This window comes from Aythya marila (assembly GCF_965140915.1).
Source record: "Aythya marila genome assembly, chromosome: 5".
NCBI lineage: Eukaryota > Metazoa > Chordata > Aves > Anseriformes > Anatidae > Aythya > Aythya marila.
Window position 1 is genome coordinate 33,136,187 of NC_139046.1, and position 12,924 is coordinate 33,149,110.

General features: G+C 39.5%; 1 protein-coding gene across 1 annotated transcript in view; it reads right to left on the reverse strand.

The window, feature by feature from the left end:
* LTK (leukocyte receptor tyrosine kinase) overlaps positions 1–12,924 on the reverse strand; it is a gene marked incomplete at its 5' end in the record, with an annotated part of 92,765 nt that overhangs the window by 42,963 nt on the left and 36,878 nt on the right. The window contains 3 exons of the mRNA XM_082761354.1: positions 4,118–4,340; positions 5,012–5,167; positions 9,490–9,603. Coding sequence (XP_082617480.1) covers positions 4,118–4,340; positions 5,012–5,167; positions 9,490–9,603 — 493 coding nt within the window. The remainder of the gene's footprint in view (positions 1–4,117; positions 4,341–5,011; positions 5,168–9,489; positions 9,604–12,924) is intronic.

Consider the following 12,924-nt stretch of genomic DNA (forward strand, 5'->3'; position numbering starts at 1 on the left):
TCTTCTAAATACAGATATTAAAACTGCTCTATATGTATAGAAGGGTTGTCAGAGTCTGACATCACTTTGAGAAATTTGCATAGATAAAATGTTTGGAATTGCAAGCAACCTGATGCTTAAGGCAAATGGATTCAAGATTCACCCTGCAAACCTATAATTTCAATGTTTGATTTTCACTAGCCTCTGTGTCCTCTGCTAAACAAGTCTTTCCCCCTCCTTACCAATCTTTTCTATGCCATGACTTTCCATCTCCAACATAGGTAACTGACCATGCATTTTAAGACGACTTTAATATTAAGAACAACAATTTCTTCATTAAAAGTGACAAATTCAAAAAGGCTAATAAGAAAGCTGAAACCTTTTCTGAATGGGGGGCTTCACTACACAAGTTATTGCAGAAAGGTATTCCAACTGCTTCAAGGCTCAGCCAGTGAACATATAAATTAGAAGCTTTACTTTTTTTTTCCACATATAGCTCAAAAATCTTCACAAACATCCAGTTTGTGAAAAGAAAATAAAAAAAAATCCAGTCATTGTATGCAAAAACTGATAGATGAGAGAAGAGTACACATCTGCAACTCTTGCTCTTACCAACCACCTAGAGGGTCAAGATCTTTCTTACTTGGTCCAGTATATTTTTGGGTGCACTTTCAACATAAGCAGGAAGGGCAGTATATCATAGCCCCAGGCTAATGTTCAAAATCAGTCATATAGCAGCTGGGCAGTCTCTCCTTTTGTAGCTGTATTTTTTAATTTAAAAGGCTGTGCTTGTTGTCAGTATGTATTAGGCATTTTCTGAGGATGCTTACCAGACTATTCCCTTTCAAAGGCTTATGTAGTTGGACACCTAACTTATTAATCCCAAATGACCTTAGGTGTTTCTAGACATTCAGATCAGCTATATGGCAATGCTCCTATTGATGACAGCACAAGTTAAATAGCTTTTGTCAATGATAAAATCCAGATTAGGAGAATGGAAGTCTCAAAAATGGTAAGTTTCTACAAGTGTCTCAGAAGCTGGCAGGGCATCTCAGCACCACCACCCCACAAAGAAAGAGGTGGCAGTGGGGCAACACAGGACAAACTAAGTAATAATCCTTTTGTGTGGTTGGCTAACTGACAACCCACTTGTGCATGTGGTCTTGAACTTATTTTTTGGTCTACCAAGACCACAGTGGCCATTGCTTTATAATTCAGATTCAGAAAGAAAAGAGAACAAAATAAACCTGGCTTATTGATCTCACTCTACCATGAAAAGGGAAAATATTATCCCTGCCCCAAATGATTCTTTTTTATTTTCATTAAAGTTTGAGTATTTAGAGCTGAAAGAAAAAAGCTTCTTATTAAAACAATTTTGGCTGACAACACTGAAGTAATTGTGGTCAACTACAAAAACAAGGATGTGAAACCATTCAAAACAAAACCACACAGGACTCGGAAGAATTTTCAGCTGTAACTAGTTTTTAGGTCTGCATGGTAAAGAGGGAAAAAGTGGGATAAGCAAAGTAGTCAGAAAGACATTAACTGTGATCTGAACAGGCACCACAGCTATAACCATAGCAAAGTGAAGACAGCTTTGAGCCAAGTGCCAGATAAAGAAGGCTTGGACCTGCAAGCAAAAATACAGACTCCTGATGCTTGATTTTTATTGAGATCGTTAGAAACATAATTTTATACATATTTCTGTAAATATATAGAATTCCAAACACCTCACTTCCCCAGTAGATCTCCCTTAAACAGAGTAACTGAGAATATCCATGTGGTATATAATAAATAATATAAGCTTGTCCTACTTGTCCAAAGGACTTGGTACCTGAATTTTTCTTTTTTCTTTTACTACAGTACCTTTGTGAAAAAAAATGAGCAGCAGGGTCAACACAACAGATTTATTGATAAAACCCAGAAATTAGTAAGGTGGACAGGAGAGTAAATTTTTCTCATGAGTGACATATCTCTTAAGCTTTTGAGAACTGTGTAGCTGATGAACCCTGAAGTAGGAAATACAACCAACATATTTCTGGAACCAGAAAGAGGACAGATCACTGAAGTGAGCTGGTGCAACTGGAATTCATAGTCAAGCGTATCTTGATCTGGGAGTTGAGGTGACAGAAGGGACTGAAGCAGGATTTGCTGGAGTGCCTGATTGCCTGAAAAAGTGCCAACTACCCTTTTTTCTATTTCTACATTTCTACTCTGATTTCAAGGTAATCCCTCAGTAGTAATTAACAATTAAAATACATACTACACATAGGCATCTATCTCAAGGTCATTTCCTCACTGACCTCCTTGTTCTGCTCCAAATTGTGCAGCTGTGATTGTATAATACATAAAAGCTTGTAGAACTTCCAATTCCATCCTGAAAGTGGGAATGCTTCAGGATGGCCTCTGTTCTTAACAACCAATACTGTTAAAATCTTAATCACAGAAGGAATGTTCATCTCAGACTATCTGCCTAGTAAGAACCAGCCCAAACACTGTAGAAATAAATTTTGTTCTGCCTGCACACAGATTTTTCTGGAATTGTGTAGAGATTTTAAAGACCTGCCCCATAAAGAAGGGGTAAAAGAAGGATATTTATCCTAAAATAGTTCCTAATAGTTCTATTCTGTCTTTGTTCCTTCCCCTTCTTTCTATCTTTGTTTAAAACAGTACTCAGTCACCTTCCATCCTCTGAATTCTTGAAACTAAAGCCACTGGGTTTACCAGTGCTTCATTTCCACCCACTAGGAAAAAATAATACCAATGGTCATATTCTAGCAAAGCTAATTCCATTCTACTATGTCCAAATGCCATCATTTAGACAGATGATAATTTTATGCAAATTTGTTTTGTTGTGCCCAAATAAGCTCTTTAACAATATCTATGATTCATTCCAGAGGCACTGCAATGACTGTGATCAAAGCCTGCTCTGGGCAGCTAGGTACATCAGAAGGGTTGTTTTATGAGTTAATATGGGAGAACTGTGGTTGCATTTGCTTAGGCAAGTACAGGCTTGTCAAATATTTAAAGCAGAAAGGACATTTATAGGTGAAAAAGGACGTTAGAAATTGATCCCAGAAAACGTAATAAATTCCTTGTGAAACTGGTAAAAAGAAGGGGAAGGAGTAGCCAGGAAGGAAGTGAGCAATAGCTAAAAGTAGGAGCAAGAGAGGGATCTGAGAGAGAGTAAGTTTTTTTAGTCAAATTCTGCGTTCTTCAGCTGACCAGAAGTCTTGGCTGCAGATCTCCATGGCAGCCTGGGGAGTGCCAAAGAATTCAAAGAAAACAAGAACTGGGATCTATTGCTTAAATTCTCTATGGGAGTCAGTCAGGTGGTGGAAATAGAGAGCTCTGTTGTGTGCCTGACCCAGGTTCTTACAAGGCAGATTGCAGCAAAGGAAAAAACAAGCACATGGAAAATGGCAAAATCAGATGCCATGTGGACTTTTCTCCTTTTCCTGTTGTGATTCATTCCCTTTACCCATTTCTCCTCCTTACTGCATTCTGCTACATGCAGGAATGAAAAAAAAATAAAATTTGGGGTAGATCAAAGAGTAGAAAACACAGGACAAGATCCAGGGTCCCTGATTTTTATTTATTTTTTTGTCTTCACCTCTTCTCACCTCTCTGGACTTTACAGATGAAGCAAAAGAGGATGCTCCTGAACTTAGCAGACAGAAGGACAGACATTACGAAAGAGACAGAAGTAGCCCTATCTCCAAAATGTGACCCTTTCACTCCCAAAGACAGGACCTCTTGAATACTTAGAGATATCAGTCATTTTGCCAAGGCAGCTGTTGGATTGAGTGCACTTTAAATCCATAAGCATCATGATGCTAGCATCCATCTTGCCAGCATGTGCGCAAGAGCCTACCACTCTCGACTCTTCTTATTGCAAGGGAGGAAGAATGACTTCTCACCAGGAGCGTTCTTTGCAAAGGCGACACACAAAACCTGGGTCTATTACAGACATCCTGTCAGGAAGCTGCACACTTCAGTCCTGACAATTCTTCTATTTTCTGCTCTAACAGAAGTAATGATCTCAAGAAGGAAGATGACATTGATAAATAGTGGCCTGGAGGGACTCCATTCTACCCTGCAATTCAAAGTCTAAACAGCTGCAAATTAATTGTCTTACCCGGTATCCTTCTCATGGCCAACTCTCAGAGAAATTATTATATTTCTGTTTGTGTCCACATATCTGATTTCAGCTGTGAACCTCTGGAGGAGAGGAACAGCATCCTGTGAATATATGGCCAGTTCCAGCAAGCAAGAGTCCACGCTCCCAGGCAGGATGGGGCTATGTAGGCTGAACTCACATCTATCTGGTAGCCTACTGGTGTTCAGGAGGAAAATGTCCCCTGTGAGGAAAAAAAAAAAACAAAACAAAAGAAAAGAGACACACAGTGTGGATGGAAGAGCAATAATAATAAGCAAATGGATAATGAGTTTGAGGAAAGAAATCACAAGAAGGAAGCAGAGGAATATGCATAAAAAATAAAAAATAACAGAAAGAAGAAAAAGACAACTGAAGTAAAAATGAGGGAAATATATAAAGAAGTGACAGAAGGAATGAGAAGAGAAGAAACCAAACAAAGCAAAGTGAAGACATCCAACAAAACAAAAGCCAAAGACTTTGCAAGTCAGACAGCAATCATGAGGAACCAGTCCTGGCTTGTAAAGGATTGAGTTTCCTAAGAAAACTCCAGTCTCTAAGCAAAAGTAGCTTATGCTAAAACAGGGATACACAAAGGGAGTATATAAAGGGCCTGGCTGCATACAGGGTACATGTGTGTACAACCCAAGCAGTACACATACAGGTGATAATCATGGTATTGCTCTTACTGACTGATTCTCTTGGGCACAGACAATGCACCTACGAGCTGCAAACCAGAACCAGCATATGGCAGTATTTTTAGTGATGTGTAAGCAAGGTTTCAGCCTGACAACTCCAATTGCTGCTGCCCACAGATATTACTGGTGCTGGGAGAAAGCAGGTGTCCAGTCAGGGGTGAACTGTAACTTTGCCTACCTTCAATATCTCCACGGGAGGAACTGTTTTCCAGAAGCAGCTGCTGCCTGTCCTGAGACACCAGGACACCAACCGAAGATAACACCCAGTCTGGTTTTCCAAAACTGTCTGTTGACGTCACCCATGAGCAGCTTGAGCCGATGATACAAGAGATTTCTGTTATGAGAAACAAAAGCTTTCATTGAGGCTTTTCCCATTTAAAAAGGCAGGGCTTATGTGGGGACATGAATGAGCAGATATACAGCATGTGAGGGCTCTCTGTCCCACGAAATGGAAGAACAGAAGGGAAGAAAGAAGTTTACCTTGTGCAGTAAAAACAGTTTCCGCACTGGGCAGGTGAAGCAACATGACTGAAAGAAAAACAACTCTGCAAATTCTTAGCAGGTGTAAATCAGCATCTTCCCACCAGTATCAACAGTGAATTTACCTTACTGGATGGTCTGCCCACATGTACATAAAATCCTGAATGGGAATAATAACTAGTGCAGCAGGGATACTGAAAATATATGGATTTAGCATTTTGGCAGAGAGAAACAAAGGAAACTCTAGGGTCTCAACCAAAATAGCTGAGCAATGAAAGCTTTATCCCCCCCCATTTTTTTCCCCCGAGCAGTTTTGCTTTCCTCCAGCAGGATAGATGCCCTCCTAACAAACTCCAGAGCCCATTTGCAGCACTGAGAACACTAAATCATCCTAGCCAGAATTTTTCATAATCAGCATATTATCAACCAGACAAGTAATTCACTGTTCTCTCATCAATCTAATATAAGCTCCCCGAAGGGATGTTAGCTGCACAAAGCTCTCCCATACAGAATGGAGCTGAATAGATATGGTAAGCTGATATTAACCTGCATTATATTTATTTTCAGTACTAATAATAATGTCACAGTAATAATTTGAGGACCCCCAGGCCATATGAAAAACAGTAAGAGTGTAAACATTCATATTTGGGATCCTGACATTCAGAGAGTATTCAGACCTTGCACACAAGAATGACACATCCTTATCCCTTCGGTAGCCCTACTCCAGGGAAGAAAAAAAGACAAGTATTAAGAACAGAATTAAGGTCAGGAATATAACAAGAACTGGTTGTTGCACAGGCAACACAAAGGGGGAGGAAATACAAAAAAAAGGCACCTCCAGAAGATTAATTGGTTTTACTCTAACTAAACTTTCAGGGGAAAAAAAAAGTGAAATGGAAGCTGCCACAGGGGAAAAGGCACCTTTCGATTGCAACAGACAAAGTAGACAAGTTTTCCTGATTTTTAAAGTTAACTATAACTATGCTTTTATGCACACCACCCAGTGTGCATAAAAGAAACATGGGTGTTATGGTTGCATATCACTGGGGCTTGGAACAGGCTGTGATCTCCCACCTGAACACACACATCCTCTTCCAGTTCCTCTGCATAGTCCCCAGCCCTGTCTCACCAGCTCACTGCTGGAGGTTATTGCCTTTCTCAACCTATCAGCTGGGACAAACACCTGAAGTGCTTCTCGGCCCACCTCACCAAATCCATACAATTTAGCAAAGGTTTACTGCGTGGTTCAGCCCATCATTTTTAAATGCAAACCACAAGAAGCTGAAGTAGCAAATTGTGCCTATGCACATGTGTGTGCAGCGTTTACTTCCACCAGGGCACAGGAAGGAGGACACCAGCCACTTTCCTGGCTTTGGTGGATCCAGAGGAAGATGTCTGTGCACACTCTCAGGCTATGGTTTGATGATCCATTAAAATACCTTTAGGGATCTCAGTAGCAGGTCAGAAACTCCATGCTTGTTTGAGACAAAGAGAGACCTGCTATATTGTTTAAATTTATTAAAGTTTGACAGGTTAGCTCAGTACCCACAGAGTTCTGGCAGTAGTAGTAATATTTTTTATCAGTTAAAATCTGATTGGTCATAAAACTCAGAAAACAATTTTGTTCTCTTGCAGTGTCATGCTGTTGAGAGACACGTAGGAGTCTGGGAAAGAAAAAATTTTATGCATATATTTAACAGAGGATTATTGAAACTAATATTTATGACAAAGTAATCTTAACAATACCCCCACTTGCAGCAGGAAGGACTGTACCAATGCAGACTTAATCCTTAGAATGTGCCTCATGTAACAAAGCAGTATACAGCTGTCGTGGTTTAACCCGGCTGGCAGCTAAACACCACGCAGCCGTTCGCTCACCCTCCCCCCTCCCTCTCTGGGACGGGGGAGAGAAATGGAAAATGAAGCCCGTGAGTTGAGATAAAGACAGTTTAATAAGACAGGAAAATAATAATAATAATAATAATAATAATAATAATAATACAATGATGATAATAGTACTACTACTAATAATATGTACAAACAAGTGATGCACAATTGCTCACCACCCGCTGACCGATGCCCAGCCTAACCCCGAGCAGTCCGGCCCCCTCCCCCCGGCTAGCCACCCCTATATATTGTCTAGCATGACGTCAGATGGTATGGAATAGCCCTTTGGCTAGTTCGGGTCACCTGTCCTGGGTCTGTCCCCTCCCAGCTCTTACTGCACCCCCAGCCTGCCTGTTGGCAGGACAGAGCAAAAGGCTGAGGTGTCCTTGGCTTGGTATAAGCACTGCTCTGCAACAATTAAAACATCGGGGTGTTATCAGCACTCTTCTCATCCTAAGCCAAAACACAGCATTCCACCAGCTACCAGGAAGAAAATTAATTCTGTTCTAACTGAAACCAGGACAACAGCTCAAGTAAGTAAACACAACATTCTGCTTCAAAAGCAACTCATTCCCATACTCTCTGGACTGTATAATGCCTCTGCCACAATCTATGACCTGAGAGGATCTGAATGCCCATAAGAAGAGTTTGAAGTAAATCAGGAAAGTTGTTGTTATCTGGTGAAAATGGCCTCTGAATTTTTGGCAATAGACTGCGTGTGCTGCTTTGCAATGGAAAGATCTATCACCGAGAAGCTAATGTTTAGCATAAATCATAGTGCAAAAGAACTGGGTACACTCACATGACCGCAGCGTAAAAGAACACCAGAAGCTGCAACCTCTAATGCTACCGTGCAACACCTTTCAGATGTCTCATATCCACCTTTGCTTAGCACCTGTGAAAGTGGGGAACTTCAAATGCAGGACCCCAGAAAAGCAAACTGTGACAGAAATGAGAAGGAAAAATATAAGACAGAAATGTATCTATATTACTACAATCAGCAAAGAAGATATTTTCAGGTATTACAAGTGTGATTTGAAAAAGCTTAAATTGAAGAAATCTCATGAACAATCATAGGGAATGTCAGGAAGGTGGTTCACATTTTAAAGAATTAAATACCATCTAGACCATTGGGGACCTGGTAAGAACAAGCTGTCCTTGAGCCAGCAATGCACCCTTGTGACTCAGGAAGGCCAACAAACAGCCTTCTGGGCTGCATAAGGAAGAGCATTGCCAGCAGATCAAGGGAGGTGACCCTTCCTCTGAACTCAGCACTGATGAGGCCACATCTGAAGTGCTTTGCCCAGCTCTAGGCTACCCTGCACAAGAAAGATACAGACTTGCTTGAACAAGTCCAGCATAGGCCCACAAAGATGATCAAGGGACTGAAGTATATGTGAGGAGAGGTTGACTGAGCTGGAGTTGTTCAGCCTGGAGAAGAGAAGGCTCAGGGGGACTTTATCAATGTGCATAAACACCTGATGGGAGTGAACGAAGAGGAAGCCAGACACTTCTCAGTACTGCCCAATGACAGGACAAAAGAATATAAGCACAAATTAAAAATCAGGAAACTCAGTTGGAACACAAGAAAACATAGTTGTGCAGTTTCCATCTGCAGACATACTCAGAACACAACTGGAGGTGGTCTTGGGCAACCTGCTGAAGGTGACCCTGCTTGAGCAGGCAGGTTAGACTAGATGATCTGAAGATGTCCCTTCCAACTGAAATGATTCTGTGATTATTTCCCTAAATGGAAAGGTGTCACTTCAATTCGCACATTTCCAGACCACAGATGGCAACCGGCTCCTTTCCCTTGGGTGTTTATGAAGTATGACATTTGCTCAATTTATCCCAACAACACAGTAAGATCAAATTCATCACACATGCATTTTGTCCAGCTCAATGGACTTTTAAAATTCATAGAAAAAGGAAATTCTAGTGGAAAAAAAACAACACTTCATTCTGTATCAGTAAAGCTACTTTGGTCTACAGTTGCTAGACATCAGCTCCACTAATTAGAATTGTTTAAAGAACTCCCAAACCCAAATGTGGTGGATTTCACTGTGCTGATAGAGAAGATTTTTCTTTTTATTATTATTATATATATGTATTTTTTTAATAAGGAAGCGAGGGATTCCCTTAAGGTTACACTGGACTTTGAGTTATTGTCCCATTTCCAGTAAGAAGCCCAGTGGCACATCTTTCTGGTGAAGGGTCCTTGTGACTGCCAGCATCTTGCACTTTCAGAAGTAGAAACAAGGAGGGTGTAAGGAACAGGATTTGTGGTACCTGATTTAGAAGGCTGATGCAATGACACCATGCTATTTCTTATCAGGGACAGCTTCTGAGATGGATTTGGTGAAGAAGAGCTTTCTTCATGTGATCCAGCACAGAAGACAACAACTATAACAAAACAAAAACAACAAGGGAAAGTTGTATGTTTTTACACAAAACTGTGCTCTCATACCTTTAAACCTAAACATGTATTTAACAGATCTTATTTACCTTAATGTAATGGGGCTCTGTTAAATATACATCATCTGTATTTAATCTTTATTACTCTTTATCCACCCTTGTTTTTATCAGTATATAACCCCTAAAGAGACACTATTCCAGCAGCACCCATGTTGTAACAACAGTACATCTTAATGGCAGGCACACAGTTGCTTGCCAATGACTATACCTTTTTTTTCTGAAAACACATGCACAGGAGAAATACAGAACTTTGGAGCTATCTGCACTCAGAGAGAGGAGATGTTCTAACTTATTACTTCTTCCGCTTTCATGGAGAAATATCCCTTGGAGTTCACAGTCCAAGACTTATTGCTCTAATGCAATAGAAGAAGAATTCAACATGCTATCTACAGAATATGTGACACGGATTTAGCAGCAGTCTTCTGGCAGGACCTGCGTAAGTGCTCTCATCTTCAGCACACAAGAGCAATGCCACATTTGAAACTAACATTGATGAAACCTTTGCATCACTCATACTTTCAGAAAACAGATTTCTTCCTTACTGCCACACATGAAGACTGTAATTTTCAAAGTAATCAGGTAACTTCTTGGTATCTGGTATCTAGTAATATGTAGTCTCTTCAACACCCTTTAATTCACCTGCACTGCTCTATCTCAAGGATAACCCTCTGTCACATGCCTAAAAAGCACTGATAACTGTGACATTGGACTATATTTATGACACCAATACATATGTATTTGTGCATCTTTATTCAGATCAAATCATGGAGTCATATTATAAAGTCTGATTTTTTTTTCTGGAAAAATGACCAAAATTTCATATAAAAGGCCATATTTTTTTATTTTTTTTTTACTTAATTCTTGCTATGATATAATGGGAATATTAAACCCAGCATGCTAAGATTAGCTAGTTTTAAACTGAGATGTTCTTCTGAATCACATTTATGTTGTTCAAGGAAAAACAGATCTACCAAAATTATTATTCACTGCAGTACTTCCAACAATTAAATATTCAGTACCTTCTGACTTCTCTTTGGAATAATTCATACCACAATGGCATGTTTTTTTATTTGAACCCGTTCATGTGAAAATGCATACATACCTATCTAAATGTGTAGTAATCTTTATTTAAAATTCTTCCCAGTCTTTTCGTTTCCAGGAATCATAAGCAGGTTGTCCAAAATAAAAATATTTGTTTTCAAAAGGTGTTCAAAGTCAAGGAAATGCAAAATGAGTTGCCTTCAAACCTCAGCCATGTGTGGATTATGAATTCAGCAATATAAAAATGTGAAATCATGTCAGAGGAGACAGGAATCCTACTCACAGGAATTACAGTTGAGTCAAGGATGTATATCATACCACTGACAATAGCTAAGCTATTCTAAACAGGAATAGTTTGTACAGTAGTATTATGAAAACGTACAGAAGGATCTGGAAAAAGAAAAAAATCTTGAACATTTGTTCAGTTTTCTCAAACTTATCACTGCTTTTAGTTTTTCAGGAATATCTGGTCTGATTTTAAACTGTTACACAACTATTTTCATTGTCATAGATATGACAACATGCATCACATGGTGAATAAACTACTACGAAATGTTTCATATCGTGACAATACTGTGTTGTTGTTCCATCTTTTCTTATAGTACTAAAGAACAGCCATCAGTCTCCACGTGCTACCAAGGATAACTTTAAAGCAGAAAAGCTATCAAACTGCAGCAGACACCTGCTGTACCTGATGATAGACCTGTGGTCTCCACAGACCAACTGTCCAACACTATAATTATTCCTGCCTTTATGTTCAAAATATGTAGGGACATTAACATTTGAAAAACCAATTCTGTACTGTATATAAAGCACTGAAACTGGTTTGTTAGGAAAGGTTCAATAATGGGAAGAAATTCACTAAACAAATGTGAATTCTTACTTGGTGTGTATCTGGCCAAAGTCTGTGAAGGCTTGCTTTATGAAAAGCAATCGTGGAATCTCTTCATAAAGCCATTAAAAAACACCCATGCTATGCCAAAAATCAATCACATGTTACAAGCAAATCTATTCCACCAAATGAAAAGAAATTTTGCTGTGGAAAGAGAACAAGACCTTTTAACAACTTGAGTCTCCTCCTCCCAAATTATGTTGTGTCTTTGGAGATGTGGTTTAGTTCTGTACCTTTAGAGCTTTGTTTAAGCACTGTTGTAGCTTCAGCATTTGCTTCCCTCAGGGTTTTCTGTAAAGTCTGTTCCACCACTCACATTCCAAGCTGCTCATGTATTTGGAAATAACCTGAACATCATGGGACTCACAAAACATAGTAAAGTCATGGCAGATGTTTTGCTAGAGTCTGTCCTCATAATAAAACTTAACCAAAACATTTGACTTGCACCACTCCCTCTCAATCACATAAACACCTTTGAGTTTTTCCTCTTCTTTCTCATCAGCAATCAGGCGTTCCAGTGGCAGACTACTAGGAACATAGGCCTAAGCTACTTGAAACATGAATTTACTGCTTTAGCATGAAAAATAAATAAATAAATTCAATTAACATTGGTAATAGCTAGGACACAAAAGGTACAAAATGGTTTTGTACAGTTGAGGTAAATGTCTATCAAGTTTGCTGGTCTGGTATTAGGATATGCTAAAACTTGAGTACTGCTTTGTCACAGAGCAATAAACCAAGTTTATTAAACACATTACTCACGATGCAGACTCTCAGAAATATCCTATTAGAGGCTGGCAAAATCCAAAGGGTTCATTCAAATACCTGGTAACAATCCTATTCACCAACTCTGGGATAATGCCACTTACTGCACTGGGCATATGAGAGCAAGGAAAGGCAGTCATTACAGCTGAGTTCACGGAGAGACAAATATGCATGGACAGAAGACCCTAGACCCAGTGACAGGCAAAGAATTCTTTCATATTCACGCACAGGAATGCATATCCATACATTTATTTTCTCACAGCAAAGGATTTCTTGCCAATAATGAGCTGAAGAGGGCTCACAGCATGATGAATACATGCATGAGATCTGGATAGTAGTTTTGTAACATTCCAGCCTAAACCCTTACTTTACATATCAATCACTTTCACGCTCATTCAGCCTCTCTGATTGAACTGAAGATCTAGCACATACAGTCACTTACAGAAACTTTTCTTCACTCTTCTTTGAAACTAGGAGCTCCAGAGGTACTTTCAATAACCTCACATCATATCCTCTCAGAGATGCTTGTATGCAATTTATATATGACATGA